The 19,342-nt window shown below is 44.7% G+C and overlaps 1 protein-coding gene across 3 annotated transcripts in view; it reads right to left on the reverse strand.

The window, feature by feature from the left end:
• Positions 1-769: 769 nt before the first annotated feature.
• RPRD1B (regulation of nuclear pre-mRNA domain containing 1B) overlaps positions 770-19,342 on the reverse strand; it is a 50,920-nt gene continuing 32,347 nt past the window's right edge. For 2 of the 3 annotated variants that reach the window (XM_047068518.1, XM_047068517.1), the window contains exon 7: positions 770-3,474. In XM_047068518.1, coding sequence (XP_046924474.1) covers positions 3,325-3,474 — 150 coding nt within the window. In that variant the 3' untranslated portion in view covers positions 770-3,324. Of the gene's footprint in view, positions 3,475-14,202; positions 14,567-19,342 lie in introns of all 3 variants that reach the window. The other variant, XR_006960176.1, reaches the window with a different exon arrangement.

A 19,342-nucleotide genomic window follows, 5' to 3' on the forward strand; every position in this document is an offset into this window, starting at 1 on the left:
TCCCCTGATTCTGGACTCGGCCTCGAGCTGCATTTAATCTTGAAGGACCACAGGTGCTGCAGCATTCTTGTGGCTTAAAACAGCCAACCCTGCTTTTTCTGACAAAGGTTGCCTTCACCCGGTGGGAAGGGTTCAAATCAGCCTTCCAAGCCCATCAGTTACTTCAAAAGGCTGTATTTCAAACTGTTTTGCCATTATTTCAAGTTCTCATTAACAGCACTCAGCCAATAGGCTTTCATTGCATTCACAAGTGAAAACAAAGGAGAAAGGAAACGCGCAGAAATGTTTTTAAAAGACATACCACTTGGATTTACAACGATCTCACATTTTGCTCTTTTAAACAGTTCAGAGTGGCTTTCGCTGGATTGCCAAAATCAAATCTCTCTCCGGAGGCCTAGCAGTGTGAACAAAAGCGCTGAAATCAAAAACTTCCAAGTTTGAATCTGTCAGAGACTGTGGTAGTGGGGAAAGAGTCATTTAACCTCTCTCCATCCGTTCCCACTTCTGTACAACGAGAATAAAACTATGGAGGTCCCTCTCCGGGGCCCTGTGTGGATTGGCTAATTAAAGCTAATTAAGCCCCTGGAAAGAACCAGAACATACTATGTAAGTGCTGGGTATTTATGGGCCGCTAACAGTAACAAAACTCCTAAGGGACAAGATTCTGTGCAGACGGCAGAATCTATATTGGTGATTACTAATTACCCACCACTTACGAAGGAAGCATCGGGTGTTCTGTAACGAGGCAGGGAAAAGAAACATCACACAGTGTCGTTCAACAACACCATCTTTATTCAAAAATATATATCTATGAGACATTTCAGAATATACTGCTGCCGCCAATGACAGCCTATACTTCTAAATAAAGTCCTAAATTAATATACAAATTTAAGCTTTAAAAATATTCTTTAAGAAAAACAAAACAAAACAAAACAAATTAGAATGAAGACGTTCTGAGGAATATGACCTAAAGGAGAGGTCCTTTGAGGCCTACGGATGCCCTAAAGAAAGAAAACACACAAAACAAAAGCCACCCACCCCACCCCAGCCCACCCCACAGGCCCACCTGGTACATACAAGGAGAAAGGCTCGTTTAAATTAAACAAATGAAGTGAGCACACATGGGGAGGATACAGGGAGAATTAAGATTTAAAACACAAAAGCATTTCATTAAAAAACAAAACGAACCCCAAGACTAACTTCCTCACAGGAAGTCCACTAGTAACAGGTGTTAGGAGGCCAACACATTCATTTACATAATTGCTACAGTTTCATTTCTTGCTCTTGCTGTTAAGAATTACGCACCAATTGCTGGTCAAACTCAATCAGAGAAAATACAGCGATGGGGGAAATCCATCATGCTGTTAACATTTTCATCCAGCTGATCAGAGCAAATATCTACTCTGCCCTTTTGATTTGCGGCTAGTCAAATTTTGCTTCCTTGGTAAAAGCACAGAGAATGTCCCAGATGGGTCCGTTCCACATCAAGCTCGCACGGAGGACTGAAGCAGCACACCACATGGGGAGGGGCGTACGCGCAGAAAACAGCAACGATTAGAAGCGATCTTGCAATTTTCCTGCAATTTTCCTTAGTAAAGTCACCTACTGCCCTCTGGCCTCTGGGAGGAAAACTTTATAGTTAGAGACTCATTAATTTAATAATGGCAGGACCACAGGCAGTATCAATAAGCAAACAACATCCAGTCTATATTCAAATCCAAAGAACAGCTTCAATGCTACTATGTTCTACACAGAGTCAAACTGAACACCTGCTAGGACTTTTTTTCACTGTTCTCACTTCATGGCAGACAGAAGAGCTTCTAAAAGGAAAGCCTGCACACTGTAAAAACACAGGCTATGTTTCAACATGTTTAACATGTAAAATTACAAGTAATTGGCTTTTTGGTAATCCTGAAAATAACAACGCAAAATAATGGAGATTCTGAAGCCCCCACCGCTGAATTCCTTTTTATAGCTTATGGATTTCAGCCTCCGGGCCCTGACTCCCGTCATACTACTGGGGCAAACTGTTTTCTGCCCTTTCCAATGTCAAAAAGAAGACTGCCAAATCAGAATGATTTACAGTTAGCAGGCCTAACCTTTACTAAAAGCAAGGTAAAAATCCTTTGTAACTACATTATATAGTCATGATATCAGCTGGCATGATAATGGAATCAAAACCCAAAATTAATATCCCTGACTTCCCCCCTTCCTCTGCCCGAGATGAGCTACTCGGTAACAGCCGATCAAGTACTCCTCCTCCTCCTCCTCCGGGCACAAGGATGTGTGCAGTGGCGTAAACTGACAGACAGACAGACAGACATGCACGGAGCGTCATATCTGCAGGGGAGATACTCAAGTTCACTCGCCATACCGTAGACCTGAGCCCAGTGAAGCAATGCTAGTGTGAGCCCTACTCCCCAAAAGACAGGAGTCTAAAAGCAACACCCGTGCAGAGTCCACACTCTTGGTTTTGCCTTTAGCTTTTGGGGTCCACTGGTGCCATTCCTAACAACTGCCTTCACAAGATTAGGGCCAAAAGATCACGTCTTTAGGAACGTTTTCTACGACAGCAGGAACCCTGGGAAGGTTGTCCGTAGGAACCCGAAGCACGTAACTTATTTTGAACTCACGTCTGTGATCCCCGTTAGTCTTCCTTCTGAACCGTATATCCCAGGTCAGCTTTGAATCTTATTGCTAGATTCCCTAGTCTGCTTATAAAACAAATGCACTGCACCTGTAACTATACATCACTACAAGGAGGGGAAAGGAAGGATCAGAGATTTGGCAAACTCTTCATGGCAAAGCTGCTTGACAGTCGTGCCTCCAACCTTTGGGGTGGACGGTAGCCAGGAAAGTCAATGACTCCAGGGTGAGTCCTTCAGTGGAGGCCTGCACTGAACTTGAACAAACCCAGCTCCGAAAAGAGAAGCGGCTCTCATGACACAATGCTGTCGGGAGGGACAAGATTCTTCTGAAAACTTCCAGAAGTACACATGATTTTCATAACTTCTTGGGTGTAAAGAGACAGCTAAGAACGGAGAACCAACAGGGGCATGAATACACGAAGTGGGGGACTTTGTATTCTTTCCAAATATGAATCTAATTGGACTCCACTCGCCACTGTTCTGAATTGTGCTCAACAGGAGAGGACGGAGAGGAGATTCAGAGTCAGTGGTTCTTTCTTGAGGCTGCGGGACTGGGATGAAGGAGGGACAGAACCAGGGGCCACAAGTTATTTCCACCATGGTTATTTCCAACCATGACTTGCCCTCTCTCTTCTTTCTGCTGGTAGAGATGGGAATTTGGGGCACGACACCTGTCCTAGTCAGTTGAAAACAGGTCACCAGCAGAGGGCAGGGGGGCCAAGCCTCCTGTGACGTTGGGCAGCAACGAGAGGTCTGGCAAGCTCTGAATATGGGACTTCAGTTCCTTGCGGACCTGGGTTACCCGAGCGAGCTTCTGTTTATATTCCTAAGGAGACAAAGAGAAGACAGCGTGGTTAAGTCTGTGTGTGCTGATGATGGTCAGGCCTCAGGAGCCAAGACAGATACTCTCAGCTTCCTGCTCTAGTTCTCTTCACCAGACAGCCCCTCCACACTTCAGCCAGGTTCGCAAAAGGAAGGATCCTTTACATAAAAAAGGAAAGCAGAGTTCAATACTGGCAATAGTGAATTAAATCGTATTTAACGTAGCACTTGAGATTTAGAAGTAAAAGCATGACATTTTGTGTTTGCATTGCCTTTTATTGGTGCTTTTCTATTTCAAAACACCTTATAAAATAAAAGACAGATGCTCAGGCTTTACAGTTATTTTGAGGGTGCCACCTAGACATGCCTAGAAAAATCACTATAAAGCTCCACTTTGTATTAAACTGAGAGAGTCATCCAGATCTATCACCTATGACAAACAAGCACCACAGAAGCTCAAAACACCCACGTCCGTGCCCAGGGCTTCCTCATCCCACACCCAAGTAACCGCAGCAAATCCCCGATGAGTCCTTCCGGTAGTCTCCCCTAAACACGCCAGACTTCTCTTCCGAAAGCCCAGCTTTCATCCAGTCACCTCCTTGAGAGAGTGAAGCACGGCACCGTGCTAGCTCCATGGCTGCTCAGAGCTCAAAGTCTTTTAAAATTAGTGCCTGCCCAAAAGTATCTCCCACAACTTCTCAACAACCCCCACCCCCACCCCATGATGCACAGGCCGCTGCCTGCACGGGCCATTTGTTCAGGAGTCTGCTCCAGCTTCGAGGGGTATCTTCCTTCTCCTGCTCCCAGTGAAATTCTGCCTCCACTTCCCTGCCTACCAACTGAGCTCTGCCTCTTTTAGGAAAACGCTTTCTCTTCATCCAGAAGACCGGTCCCCACCTCCACCCGTTCTGGAGCTCTCCTGTGCACCGAGGTGCATCCGAGCTCCTAACAGGCTGCTCTGAGGTGCTCTTTTCATACATGTTAGACTTCTATGTTCCTCTAAAATATGACTTCCCTAATGACAGGAACTTGGTGTACTATTTTCTTTCTTCCCAACAAAAAGCACCTTTGGTGAATCTGTATGGAATAACAACCCTGGGCCATCTGAGGTCTGTTTATGGCCCCTCTTGGGCCTCCTAGCCTCTAGCTAGCTGTGTACCCTCCTCAGTATTTCTGCAAAGACCGGAAGTTCCTGAGGATGGATCCCTGCTGACTCAAGCCTCTCCTGCAGGAATGCAAAAGAAAGCACTGGGCTCCGAGGCAAGGACCCGAGTTAGTTTTGGCTCTGACTCCAACCTGTTATGTGACTGTGGACATGGTCCCTCTCTTCCTTCGTCCTCACCTTCCTTATCTGAAAATGAAGGAACTGGCCTATTCGTAAGATTGTTCTTCAAATTCTAGATTCCTTCCTACCAGATACCTTAGACACACTTAGAGAGGCAGAGAGTTTGAGGGCATATGCTCGAGGACTCCTGGGAAGAGTGGTAAGACAGGAAACAGGTTAAATGAAGAACAATTAGCTTAAGTTATAAAGACAAAGTCCAAGAAAAGAGTGGGAGAAGGGATGTGGAAACGTGGGCAGGGAGGCTCTGTGCCCACATTAGTGCAGGCAGTTGCGGCTTCTGCCCAAAAGAACTGCTCACACAAGCCATCGGATGAAGACACAGGGAAGAAAGTAAGCTTTCCTGGCATCCCATTTCTTTTCTTTGTAGACCTCACACAACTAAAATAATGACTTATGTAAATTGTTAATAATGACTCCCCTATCACACTAGTGAGCTTCAGGAGGCTAAGACCGGACCCATCTGCTTTACCCATTATCCACCATGACCAACAGTGCCCTGTGAACAGTAGGTGTCCAACAGCTGCCCAATAAATTAACAACATATAAAACATAACATTAGGTATAAGCATACCACATTAAGTTTTCATTCTTGAAACTGAAAACAAATTTCAGAGATGAGGATCTAAATTGTCAAGGTTCCCCACCCTTCCCCCTCTGCAAACATTTTTTTTCTTCGGTTTTATATACTTCAAGGGAAATTAATAGAGAAGACTAATTCTCTGTTACTGAACATGGATCCATTTAATTAGCTTCTCCTGAATTCTATGTACAAAAAGGGTATAAGAGCTCCTGAATAGTTGCCCCTTGCTCCCTGCCCAGATCCTCTGACCAAAGTAGACAGATGAAAGCCACCGTGACTTGGAGCCATTGCTCCTGGCACGTACCGAGCACTTCAACTCAAGGAATTCCTTAAAAACAGTCTGAAGATCACTGAGTCTCTAGTGAGTGGAGCTAGATTCAGAATCCAAAGCTCTGCACTCTTGGGTGACCCTCAGACTAATTTAGCAAGTCCATGTGAGTTTAAAAGGAGAGGTGGTTGATCTCATTAGACATCACCTTAAGTTCCAATAATCCTCTCCCAGGCAATCTTTTAAAAAAAAAACCCAAAATCCCATTTGTTCCTATTTGGGGGTAAGGCGGGGGGAGGGGGGGGGTGTTGGGGGGGGAGAGGGTATCTCATCATGTTTAGGCTGTGATTACATTTTAAATACAATCAAATAAGCTTCATTTTAATTAAAGGAAATATGTTTCCCCATTAAAGTCCTCTCTTCAGGCCACTCCGAAAGCTCATGGATCCTATACACACCTCCTCATGCCATTGGGTTACTCATTCCATAGGGATTTCTACTTTAAGAGCAGGTGCATGAGCCTAGGAGGAGGGCATCACTACAGAAAGGATGAAAGTGGGACTGTCCCTGAAAAAGATGAAGAAGTACAGAGTTTACATTAAGCACCCAAAACAATGAAATACTACTTAGGTATAAATCTGTAAGATCCACATGAGGAAAACTATAAAACTCTGAAACAAAGAAGAGCTAAATAAATGGGGAGATATTCCATGTTCATGAATAGGAAGGCTCAATACTGTAAAGATGTCAGTTCTTCCCAACTTGATCTACAGATTGAATGCAGTCCCAATCAAAAGCACAGCAAGTTATTTTGTGAATATAGGCAAAGTGATTCTAAAGTTTATATGGAGAGGCAAAAGACTTCAAATAACCAACACAATATTGAAAGAGAACAAATTCAGACATTATTTGACCCTAAGACTTTCGATAAAGCCACAGTAATCAAGACAATGTGATACTGCCGAAAAAATAGACAAAACAGATCAATGCAACAGAACACAGTCCAGAAACAGACCCACATAAATAAGCCAACTGACCTTTGATAAAGGAGCAAAGGCAATACAATGGAGAAAAAATAGTACTTTCAGCAAAAAAGTTGAAACAACTGGACACCCACATGCAAAACAAACAAACAAACAAATCCAGACACAGATCTTACACCCTTTACAAAAATTAACTCAAATGAATCACAGACTAAATGGAAAACACAAAACTATAAAATTCCTAGAAGATAGCAAAAGTAAACCTAGATGATCTTTGGGTTGGTGATGACTTTTAGGATACAATACCAAAGGGTATTATATACATACCTATATATATATAACATATAATCTACCAAAGGTACAATACCATGAACGAACCCATAAGGTGGATTTCATTAAAATGAAAAATTATCTGCTCTGCAAAAGCCACTGTCAACAAAATGAAAAGACAAGATTCTCTCGCTGGGAGAGAATGTTTGCAAAAGACAACATTTGTTATCAGAGAAATGCAAATTACAACCAGATGCCTCCACACATCAATTAGAATGACCAAAATCCAGAACGCTGACACCACCAAAAGCTGACAAGGATGTGGCGCAAGGGGAACTCTCATACATTCTGGTGGGAATGCAAAATGGTACAACTATTTTGGAAGGCAATTTGGTGGTTTCTTACAAAGCTAAACATACTTTTACCATACATTCCAGCAATCATGCTCATTGGTAGTTATCCAAAGGAGTTGAAAACTTAACGCCACACAAAAAGCTGCACATGAATGTTTATAGCAGCATTATTCATAATTGCCAAAACTTGGAAGCAACTAAGGAGTCCTTCAGGTAAATGGATAAATGAACTTTGCTTCAACCAGACAATTATGTAGCATTAAAAAGAAGGGAGATATCAAGTCATGAAAAGACATGGGAGAAATGTTAAACGTATATTACTAAGTGAAAGGAGTCAAGCTGAGAAGGCCACATACTGTATGAGCCCAACTATGACATTCTGAAAAAGGCAAAACTATGGAGACAGGGGTTGGGGGGATGAACAGAGCACAGAGGATTTTTAGGGTAGTGAAAACACCAGAATGCTGGACACACGTCGTTATACATCTGTCCAGACCTACAGAACATACAACACCAAAAGTGAGCCCTCAGGTATGGTATGGACACTGAGCAATGAGGATAGGTCAGTGTGGGGTCATCACCGATAACAGATGCACCACACTGTTGGCAGTGAAGGGAAGGCATGCAAGGGGTATATGGCAAATCTCTGTACCTTCCTCTTATTTTGCTGTGACCCGAAGAAATAAGCCAAGCGGTTTAAACGCATTGGCAAGGGTGACAAAAGTATATACTCTGAATATCCAAATACAGGTAAAGATTGCTTCGAAAATTGTTAAAACACGTACCTGGCTTAGCTGGGACAGCTGAATGACCTAGCTTAATGCTTTGAGGAGAAATGAGCAGGTAAGAATTCATGGCAAACTCTGGGGTGCCTGAAGCCTGCTTCAGATTCTGTGTCTCCCTCTCTCTCTGCCCCTCCCCCACTTGTGCTCTCTCTCAAAAATAAACGTACATTAAAAAAAATTAAAAAAAAAATTCATGGCAAGCTCTGAATAGGTCAAACTGAATAGTAATACTAATTTTATAGTCCCCTAAACAGATTCAGTAGTAACAGACTCTGACCTCCAACCCTTCCTTTTTTTTTTTTTTTTTTCCAATAGATGTAGTGATCTATAAATGTCACTATGGACAAATAAAAACTTGAGATCGGATCCAAACTGAACTATGCCCACAATACAACTCCGGCTTCTCACTTGCCTTCCAGTTCTCGGGCTCCTATGCTCCCTTGGTCGGGTGATGGCATTTCCTCACTAGCTGTCTCTCCACGGTTTTTCTCTTTGGTTCTGGACAGGTAGAGGAGACAGATTGCGAAGCCCCAAGAATCTTTCTTCTCAATCTACCAGTCCACCTTCTAACAAAAGTTGGTCCATAAGCTCTCCTGCTGCAAGGTCCTGAACCGTGTCCTCAGCAACTCCAGCCCGCAGAAGAAATCCAGCTTGTGGCGTTATCACTAAAACCAACATCAATGCAATGACACCTGGTCAAAGTCTTCTGACCCATGTAAGTGTGCTGCATCCCACCACCTCTTCAGTACACCAAGTACTACTCAGCTAAAGAAACGATGTGGCAAAAGGTGGTTCCAATACCTTCCACCTGTGTGCAACAGATGACTAAGCCTTTACTCTGGCACTCACGCTACCCTGCCTGGAACAGGAACACGTGAGATCGGGACCTGCACAATTTACACCCGCAGGGGGGCACAGCCGCAGTGCTCCTGCTTTCGGCCTTCTGCCCCCCCACCCCCGCTTCTCTTGACCATAATTCACAGTGGCTCTTTTTCGTACTCTTGTCTTCAGATACTTGCCTTTCCCCCACTACCCATCTCAAGCAAGAGACAAGGCAAATCCAAATTGTCCTGCAGCAATTCCTCTCCTGCTCATGCATGATTCGTACTGGGGTCGTGGCGGAGGTGAGGGACTGAGCTGACCCATTCCGCCACAGGCACTGACCGCAGCAGACCCTACTTCACCCATGAGAGGCTGCAGGGAGCCGGGAAAAAGGTGAGAGTTCTATCAGACTTGCTGCTGCTATCCTGTTTCAGGATCCTGGAGGAGGGGGTGCGGGGGGAGAGTGGGCACCTGCGATAAACTGCCTGGGTTTATTTGACTGCCAAGAAATGTTTAAAACGTAGAGGGTGAGGCCCAGTGTGCAGTTTGGAGATAATGCCTAGGATTTATGCTTCTGGCAAAGCTCTGGAATCCTGCCTCACGGGCTCTCTGAACTTGCAGCAGAAAATGTGTCCAACACCCTCTGGTTCCTGTGGATCCAGCTGACACCGTGTGAACACGGACCATCGTGGAGCACGAACACAACTGGCTGATTGGAGCAAGGCTTCCACATTTTTTGCCTTTTTTGGTTAGAGCAGGAGGCCAGACCTGACATGCTGCAGATGAGCTCTGAGATAAGAGGGTTAGAAACGATAGGACTGACATTGTGGTGACCTTTCTACAAGAATTTCATCTTCAAAACAAACAAAATCATAAGCTTCTCCCCTGGCAAGTCCTATAAGAAATACTGATCAAAATGTAAACATTGTCCAATCTATTTTTTTCTGGCTCGGAAGTATATACGTAAGAACGACTGTGTTAGAAATAACACCACAGGCAGGGGCTTGATTTGATGAGACAAAATTTCCAGTATTGAGACCCATGTTTTTCTTTATCTCGCCCTGTTGTGCTACAGGACATATGGTATATAAAAATCACCCACTGCTCGGCTACTCGCAATTAAGAGTCATAAAGGGTTATTATGCACAAAGCAGTTTATGAAGGGCCCTGTTTTAAAGGTGACCTACCATACTGAATTTAAGTCAAAGGACTGCTTAGCTGCATGAAGGCTGGCAGCCAAACAGAAAGGGGAAGCTGACCCTCGCCCTAAAACCATTTAACGCCCCTAATCGGCCGCCTCATCTTGCCACTAAAGCTCACAGGATCTACAGCCTCTACTTATGCCACAATGAATTCACTTCTCTTTCATTTTTTAGAGAAAACATACAAATCTTTGGGCTGAAAATAAGAATGCCACTTTTGCCTTTTCTTCATGAATCTACATGAGAACAAAAAAAGCCATCGCTGATCTGCACCTCTCTGCCCCAGCCAGCTCCATGGTCCCACGTGACTCAGTGGCAGCTGCGACATTTCAAAATGATACATCTTAGGATGTCACAGCAGGGCTGGAGCTGCTGAGTAAGATGCTGGGGAAGATACAAGAAAAGGAGGAAGTTGTGGCTCTGGCTCCAGCGCCCAGGACCTCCCGGCCCCATACTAAACCAATAATAAAGGTAAACACAAAGTATTTCCCAGAAGGCAAAATGACAAAAAGGCTATAATTAGAGGAATGTTCTCAGAGCGAGTCAACCATCCATTGGAGGCGTTGAATGGGAAAGGGCTTCTTAGGCCTGGAATCGTACCATGAAGTCTTTTCAGGATTTTTGTTTCTCCCCAGCAGACCTTCTACACAAAAGGTTTAAGGCAGCTTCTACTGCTACAGCAAAAACTCCCTTCTGACAGGGATTTGCAGAAGCGAGAGAAGAATAAAAAGTGTCGACACATCCATAATTAAATTAATAAAAAAATGAAACTAACAAAAAAATAAAGTCAATTTTAGGACTGGGCAAATTTTCAAAACTTGATGTAATTATAAAGCTAAATATTTATAATTTAACAGATGTCCATAAAATGCTTTAAAAAGAGATTTATTTAAAAAATGCACCTGGGCCCTCCAAAAATGCTTTACATTTATGCTAGGGGTCTCTCATTATACAAAACCAGGTAAATATATGGTACTAAAGTACAAGAAGAACTATTTACTATTTATAATAAATGTGGTTTTTTTTAAGTCAAATGTCAAAAATATAAGTTTGATGCAAGTAACAAAAGCCCCCACAAACTGGCTTCCTTAACCGTTTTCGTGGAAAAGCAGGTTACTGATGTGCAAACATCAGAAATGCGGACCCTGGGGCGCCTGGGTGGCTCAGTCCGTTAAGCGTCTGACTCTTGCTTTTAGCTCAGGTCAGGATCTCCTGGTTTGTGAGGTGGGGCCCCCCCATCAGGCTCTGTGCTGACAGCATGCAGCCTGCTTGGGATTCTTCTCCCTCTCTCCCTACCCCTCCCCTGCTCGCGCGCTCTCTCTCTCTCAAAAATAAATAAATAAACCTAAAAAAAACATTTTTAAAAAAGGAAATGCAGACCTTCGAATGGTTTCTCCTTCTGAGACAAATGCTGGTCCAGTCCAGCCTTCCCGGAGGGCAGCTGAGAAGCAAAGGGTAGAAAGGAAAAGGGCAGTCTCACCCGGAATAATCGTGGGCGGTTATTTGTTATGATTCTAAGTGCCAGAAGGTCTGCCTGGGGCAAGGCAGCCTGTAGGTTACTGCACTGCATCTGGATACAGTTTTCTCTACAAGAAATAAGAAGACCGATTCCTTTCCATAAGGAAAAAAAAAATACATTTCCTGGCTCCTCCAAAAGGCTGAGAGGATGTATCACGTCTCCCACCAGAGGGAGGCTGCTGTGATAGGAAAGCAAATACGCAGTCAGAAAATCCAAGTTCAAATGCCACTCTACCATTCGCCTATGGTGCACCCTATGACTTCACCTCTCTGGGCTCAGCATCCTTACATTGAAGACGGGAATGGAAATAATGCCTACACTGTGGGGAGGTACCAGATCTGAATAAGACCAGGCACTTGCTAAACTGTTCAAGGTGAATCAGCCGAGGAGGAAGAGAACTGCCACCACTCCCATGTTTATTATTTTATAAGCAGTCCTTAGAGTTCCTGATTTACATGTTAAGAAAAGGCATGACAGAATTGAAAAAAAGAGAAGTATTAATGGGATACAAAGATCCTTCTTCCCATAAGCCATCCGAGTATGTCCTGAAAATTTACCACATTCACTAAAGTTGGTTTGAGCAAATGAAAGAGCCTCTAACCTTCAAGACCATGGAAAAAAGTCAGACTTTTATAACTAGGTAGTACCACAGTCTAGTCCTATCAATCTAAAGGTCGACAGAGGAAAAATTGGTCTACCCAGTAAAGCCTAGCTCTTATGGTAGTGTCGTCAATGTGAAAGGAGTCCGTCCCCCCCCCCCCACTCCCCGCCATCAAAGATCCAGTCTGTCCCAGCCTAGAGACGAACTGAGCTACAACCATAGCTGCCGCCTTAGATCAGGACGCTGTGTCAAGCATTAGCATAGGGTTGGGGATGAAAGAGTGACAATGCAGACAGGATTTTATGGTCTGGCCAGGGAAATGACCAAATCATCCATAAACAGAATGACAGACTATGTGGTGCTCTGAAGGAAAAAGATCGGGAGACAGGACAGTATATACGGGGTGGGGGAGAGGGGGGAAACCTGGTTTTATGGGGTGGAGATGGGGGTGGGGTCTCAGGAGAGTGCTGTTTGACATGGAATATAAATGATGAACCATAATCAATGAGTAAGGGTAACCGGTGGGAAGAAAAGGGGACAGAGTGTTTTAGGCAAGGGGAACAGCACACATAAAGCCGGAGACAAAAAAGGCCAGCACAGACAAAACGCAATGGCACGTGACAAGAGACACGGCTGATGAGCTCAACAGGGGCAGGCCATGGGGTGGAGTGTGGGGCGTGCGGTGGGAACACACGAGAATTTGGGCTTATATTCCAGGAGCAAGGAGAAGCCATTAACATGCTCATACAGGGAAACGACCTGCCCAGGGCTGCATTTTGGAAAGTATCACAGGGCTGCCACGTGCAGAATGAATTCCAGGACACAAGAATAAATGCCGATGGGTCTGCGATGAGGCCACTATGGGGGAGCAGGTGAGAGGTGGTGGCGGTCTGGGCTAAGGTGGTGGAAGTGGACACAGAGAGGAAGAGAAAGGGGACAGATTCAAGAAAAACTGAGGACAGAAAAATCACAATGGCTTGCTGACTACTCTGACGGGGCAGCCAGGCAACAGGAGGCGTCTGGCAGAGGGGTGGCACAGGGCCTGAGGGAGACCGGGACAAAAGGAGGCTGAAGGAACCCACTGGGAGGTGGGACAAACAGGGAGTAACACTGGATGAACGCCGGTGTGTGGTTTTGATGAATGGCAATGGCATTCTCCAAGACAGGGAGAGAGAAGGGAAGGAAAGGTTGGAAGAGGATGGTCTGTTTGGGCCACGTGGTGCTTGAGGTGTCTGTGGAAAGAAGATACACGGATCCGAAGCACGAGGAAGCATCTGGGCTAACGATCTAGATTGAAGCCATCAGCACACCGGTGGTAGCCGAAGCCTTTCTAAACGTGTCACGCAAGGACAGAACGAGAAAAGGGCTAAAGGAATACCAACATCTACAGGGCGGGGATGGAGTCAAGCTTCGTAAAGGACACACAAGTAAGTGTAGAAGGGCAGGGGTGGTGTACAGAAACCAGAGAAGAAGAACGCATACAGGGTAATTGACAGCATCGAGCGCCGTAGAGAGGGCCAAAAAAAAAAAGAAAAGGAAACAAGAGACGGGGGGCCAAGTATCTTTTGGCTTTTGAGACTGGACCAGTGGTGGCGGATTCTGAACACAGCCACTTCAGTTGACCGTAAGATGCGCACGCCATGCTGCAGTGGGCTCAGAAGTAGAGGCAGCGAGGGAAAACAGGGTACTTAGAAGGGGACGGTGGGAGTGGTGGCGGTGGAGGTGTGCGCTCGCATGAATGGTTTGTTTCTGTTGTCGTTTTTAATATTAGAGAGGCGAAGCGTGCCACCTGCCAAGAAGGACACCTTCAGCGACTCTCCTGGAGACCTCTTCCACAGAAAGTAAAAGAAAGTGCCGCTGAAGGCCCCGTGTGATAAGGAAAAGGCAGACGCTAACAACTTCAGGTTAGACAAGTGTTAGAACCCGTTTGCCCCAGGTGAGGGTAACGGGGCTATTTTATAAATGGAAAAACCACACCGAAGAGAAAAGGCAAGGACCACTCACCTCAATGGAGAAAGCCAGAAAAAGCCTGGAATGGGGACCGCAGATCCTCATCAATGAATCGTAACTGAGGTCAATGATACCCGTAGGAATAACGCCTAGCAAGTCTACGCCTCACGGAATAGAAACACAGAAGGCAAAATAAAAGGACCCGGAAAAGTACCAAATACATCACACCAGACATTTTGAAGAAAGACTGCACTGAGTCCATTAATCACTATCCAAACCCCAAGAATGCTCAGAAGGCTGCTGGTAAGTTTTTGTGGAGTTTAAAACTGCAAAGTTGCTCTGCTTGAAGTTCTCCAAGTACCTAATGACTGGATTAGGCAAGACAGTTGTCCATCCTTTTTCCTGAATATAGAAGAACCTGAATAAAGAAGAGAACAAATGAGGAGGCAAAGTCACAATGACAGCTGGCTTCACCACTTCACGTGAAGTGCACCACACTCCCGGGAGCTCACGGACTTGTTTGCAAAGGTTTCATTTGGACTCCTATTCCGACCACGAACATCTCTACTCTAATCACAGAAAAAGACTTTCTGGGGCGCCTGCGTGGCTCAGTCGGTTGAGCGTCCGACTTCGGCTCAGGTCATGATCTCACGGTTCGTGGGTTTGAGGCCCGCGTCAGGCTCTGTGCTGACAGCTCGGAGCCTGGATCCTGCTTCAGATACTGTCTCCCTCTCTGTGCCCCTCCCCCACTCACACTCTCTCTAAAAAAAAAAAATAAATAAACATTAAAAAAAAAACCCAGACTTTAGAAAAAGACTTTCTAATTTTCAAGCCCTATATTTTATAGAGATAAAAACGAAAAGTCAGAGAAGGAACTTCCAAGATTACAAAGTATGATACAATCCAGTTTTACTTTCTAAAAAATGACAACCTGAAGTGGGTGAAGGCCCACCTTAACAGTAGAACATTCACAAAGACTAAAACAGACCTCTGCTCAAAATGGCATGTATCCACCGGGTCAAACACTTAGACACTAGGGCTCAGATTTCTGTAATCTGAACCTGCTCTCAAAGTGATGGTCACTCAAGTCACTGTTATAAATAAGAAGTAGCTGCTCTTTTCCCAGAACAGTTTCAAATGTAAACCCAAACTTAAAGCCCAGAAGAGAGCCCCATTTGTCTAATTAAACTATTCAGTGCTCTCACAATCCTTAACTCGTATACCCACGGATACATGGATTTTGTATCTTCTATCTTTAAAGCACCAGACAGCCTAAGAGCATTGCAAAGAGCAAGAACCCCTGAGGCAGGCGTGCATGCTGGTGGCAAAGACCTTGAAATGCATATACACTTCAACATACCCAGAGACAAGCTGGCATCTACACGTTCACACAGCATTCATTTTTAGAAATTTACGGGAAGGAAATAATCCCAATACTGGAAGTTAGCTCAAGGTGAAACAAAACAAAAAAATATAAATGCTCAATACAAGTATCATTGATTATCCAGCCATAAGTGTTCAAGCAGCCATTTCAAGTGTTTATATAAAGTTTGTGTTAATAAGGAAAGATGATCACATACCATTAAAATAAAGTAGGACAGCAAACTGTCTACATATTATGATCATTTAATTTTAAAATTGGAGAAAAAAATAAAAGAAACACACCAAAATGAAAACATGTTATCTCAGGGGCTCCTGGGTGGCTCAGTTGGTTAAGTGTCCAACACTTGGTTTCGGCTCAGGTCATGATCTCACAGTTCATCGGATCGAGCCCTACATCAGGTTCCTTGCTGACAGCAGGGAGCCTGCTTGGGATTCTCTCTCTCTTTCTCTCTCTCTCTCTCTCTCTCTCACTCTCACTCTCACTCTTACTCTCTGCCCCTCCCCAGCTCCTATTCTCTCTCAAAATAAATAAATAAACATTAAAAAAAAGTTATCTCTGGGTAATGAGATTATAACACTTTTTTAAATACTTATTTTCCACGTTTCCTGTGATGTATGTCTTTTATTTAATCAGAAACAAAGAAATAAAGAAAGAACTGAGTATTCGCTGAATAAGAATGAACATTCTGGCAGGGAGGAAGTGACAAGGGGCCCAGATGCTGTTTTCACTTAACACGTATATATACTTTGTAAGTATGAGAAATTAGTGCTACACACACCAGCTAACACCCAGTGGAGCGGGTTTGGAAAACAGGAGGAATCACCAGAAGTTGGATTATAAATATGGAAACAATGCTATGGCTAAAAGAACTCTCGCTGGGGGAGCTATGAAATCATGTCACTTCTCTAATGTGAAGTCTCAAATGTTGGGGAACCATGCCTTTAGGTCACCAAGTATGTGAACTACATTATGATTATAATGTGGTATTTCCCCCCGGGATGAAAAGAGATGAACAAATACCATTTCCACGTTGTGACATGGCAAGAACACACACTAATACCTGCACACATGCACACACACGCACGCCCTCATGGATCAAAGCTCAAGCTGCACACCTAACCGGAGAGTAAGGGTCAGCAGCAACTCAAAAGAAGGGAGGGACTTCAAGGGTACAGCCCCTAAATTCCAAATGACAGAAGCACATAATTCAAGAAAAGTCCCCATCTACTGGAGGGAAACTTTGTGGGGGGAGGCTCCCATCTCAAAACAGGGGTGAAAAGGCAGTGGGTAAGCCATCCGCGGGGTCACTGGAGCTGTGTAAGCAGACTGACCTTTCGACAATGGCTGGGACAGCCCATGGTGCTGACCACACTGCTAGACCAGGAGGAAAGAACTCTAGGCTAAGGAAGGGCACTGAGTGTGGAAGACTGGGGGCAGGCAGGGCCTCTAAGTTCCCAGGGGAACACAGTACAGGATCACTTGAGTCAGGAGTCAGTTTAGGGTTCTGGTCCTCACCGACTTCCTCTGTGACCCTGAACCGCTCACAGAGTCTGTTTTGTTTTCTCATCTAAAATGAGGATTAGATCGCCTGCTCCCATCTGCCCGTATTGGAATGGACAATGAGATACTGGCTTTAAACACCATGGGAAGAGGAAGAATTTACTCCAAAGCTGACAAAAATGGAGCTCTCTATCTCCACCTATCGCCTATCCCATTATTGAAATAACCATCTGCACCCTCAGGGAGGGGAACGATGCTGCCAAAAACAACAGACGGCCATCAGTTTGGTTTAGTACCTCCTCTGCTACAGCCAAAGAATTTCTCAAGTTGTTATAACCAAAGTGCAAACAGAAATACGAAGAGTCACAAGGCAATGTTAGATCCGGGGCCATTTCCCCCTTCCCAGCTGTACTGTCTGAAGTAGAAGGCTCTGCTCCTGAGTACTCGTTACAGCCAAGGGGGAGATGCCAAGCTGGGGAGATACAGCAGCACCCCCAAGTTCGATGAGCCAATCGCCCTCCCCCACACCGAGCACGCCCGGTCATAGCCAGGAGGGTACTCAGAACCTCAGCGGCAGAGTCTGCTCTCTCAAACCTTAGAAAGGTCTTCTCAGAGGCCACTCTGAAAATGCTTCATGCAACTATTTTAATCCCCCTACATAAGATGGCATTTTTCTAAAACAAGGTTCTTGGGGATTGCTGAAATGATTCAACTTTGGCTACTCTTTCGTGTAGGATGTCTTCCGGCTGTTCACCTGATGGAATCAAATCTAAAATAAACAAAACAACAAGAAAGAAAGGCAAACACAAACCTGATGGCAAGTTATGAGATGTCTGCCTCAGATTCTATTCCTGGTCTCTGGCAAACTCCCTTCTCTGGGTCTGAGTTTCTTCACCAATTCGGAAGTCAGATTCCATGATGTCTAAGGTTCCATCCAGCTCAAGAATACCGTTAACGACTTTGCCCAGACATCCGGGCCTCAACGTGCCACTTCATCTTGCGTGAAAAGTGAAGCTGGCTGCCATGGCTGTGCCTCGGTGGCTTTGCTGAGCACACACACGTCTGCATGCACGCCTCGTAAAGGTGGGGAACACACGCCTACCGAAAGGCAGCACACACCACAGCCCCCTCCCGGGACCCCTGATACTTATGGCACCTAAACGGGGCCTCTGTAATGTCAAATCTGTCAGTAACTGGGACTCCAGGATGCTTTTTTAAATTCCACAGCAGATTAAAGAAGATCTAGGTAAACAGAAAGAAATCTTGTGTTCACTGATTGGAAAACTTATGATTGTTAAAATGGCAACAGTTCCCAAAGCAATCTATAGATTCAGTGCAATCCCTATGAAAATTCCAGCGACCTTTTTTTGCAGAAATGACAACACCACGATGTGAACGAAAATAACTGATGTGTTAAGGTAGTAAAACTGCACACGTGTGCACCTTTTTGATTTTCTCCCCAGTGCTTGTACAAACAGATCTGCACTCCCTCCCTCCGCCACCGCCCCCACGTGCCCTGACCCCTCGGATGGAACATACCCACGCCACGCTTTATCCAAACTGACGAGACAGGAAGTCCATCCAAACCATTCAGACCACGGCTTGTGAGCTTCTTACAGCCAACCGGGGCAACGGTCACCTCTGTCTACCAGAAACAAGCCTTCCTTTTGCTCTGAGAACTGAAGTTTGGAGGCTTTTCTGGTACCTTTGGCCTTTACCTTTGGAATTAACCTTCTCCCCTCCACATTTCTGAACTTCACCTCCAGGCTGCCATTTGTGCTCCTACCCACATGCCCTTTCCCATTTCTAGATTTTCTTGTGTCCGTGACAAAAGCATTGCAGACAGATTTGAAGCAGACCCTTCTAACTCTGCCTGTAGTTTAACGGAAAGGTGGTAGGCCAATGTCAACCCTAACATCCAGAAACAGAAGCTTAGAAAACAAACAAAAAAAAAACACGTAAAAAAAAAAAATCATCTCAAAATGGATCATGATTCTATCTAAAGTGAAAAAAGCACAACAAATGAGAAACCATAGGAGTTTCTATCAAAAAGTCACCTTTCTTTACCACAAATTAAATCAGATTTGTCAAACCACTTTGCCCACAACCTAAAAAAAAAACCCACCCTCTTATTTCTAGAAAAAGAATACACTGACTGATGAGATTTCATGCACAGAACAAATATTCACTGAGGAACAATTATGCCGCCGGCACCGACAGAGCAGCGAGAGTGTGCAGTCCAGCAGACTTCGGAAGACCTGTTGAGGGCACTGCCGTGTTCACAAACTGCCTGTGTGTTTCATAATTCTC

This window comes from Lynx rufus, unplaced genomic scaffold, assembly GCF_022079265.1.
Source record: "Lynx rufus isolate CCGP_SWC_20201006 ecotype Redwood Valley unplaced genomic scaffold, mLynRuf1.p SCAF_8, whole genome shotgun sequence".
NCBI classification, from domain to species: domain Eukaryota; kingdom Metazoa; phylum Chordata; class Mammalia; order Carnivora; family Felidae; genus Lynx; species Lynx rufus.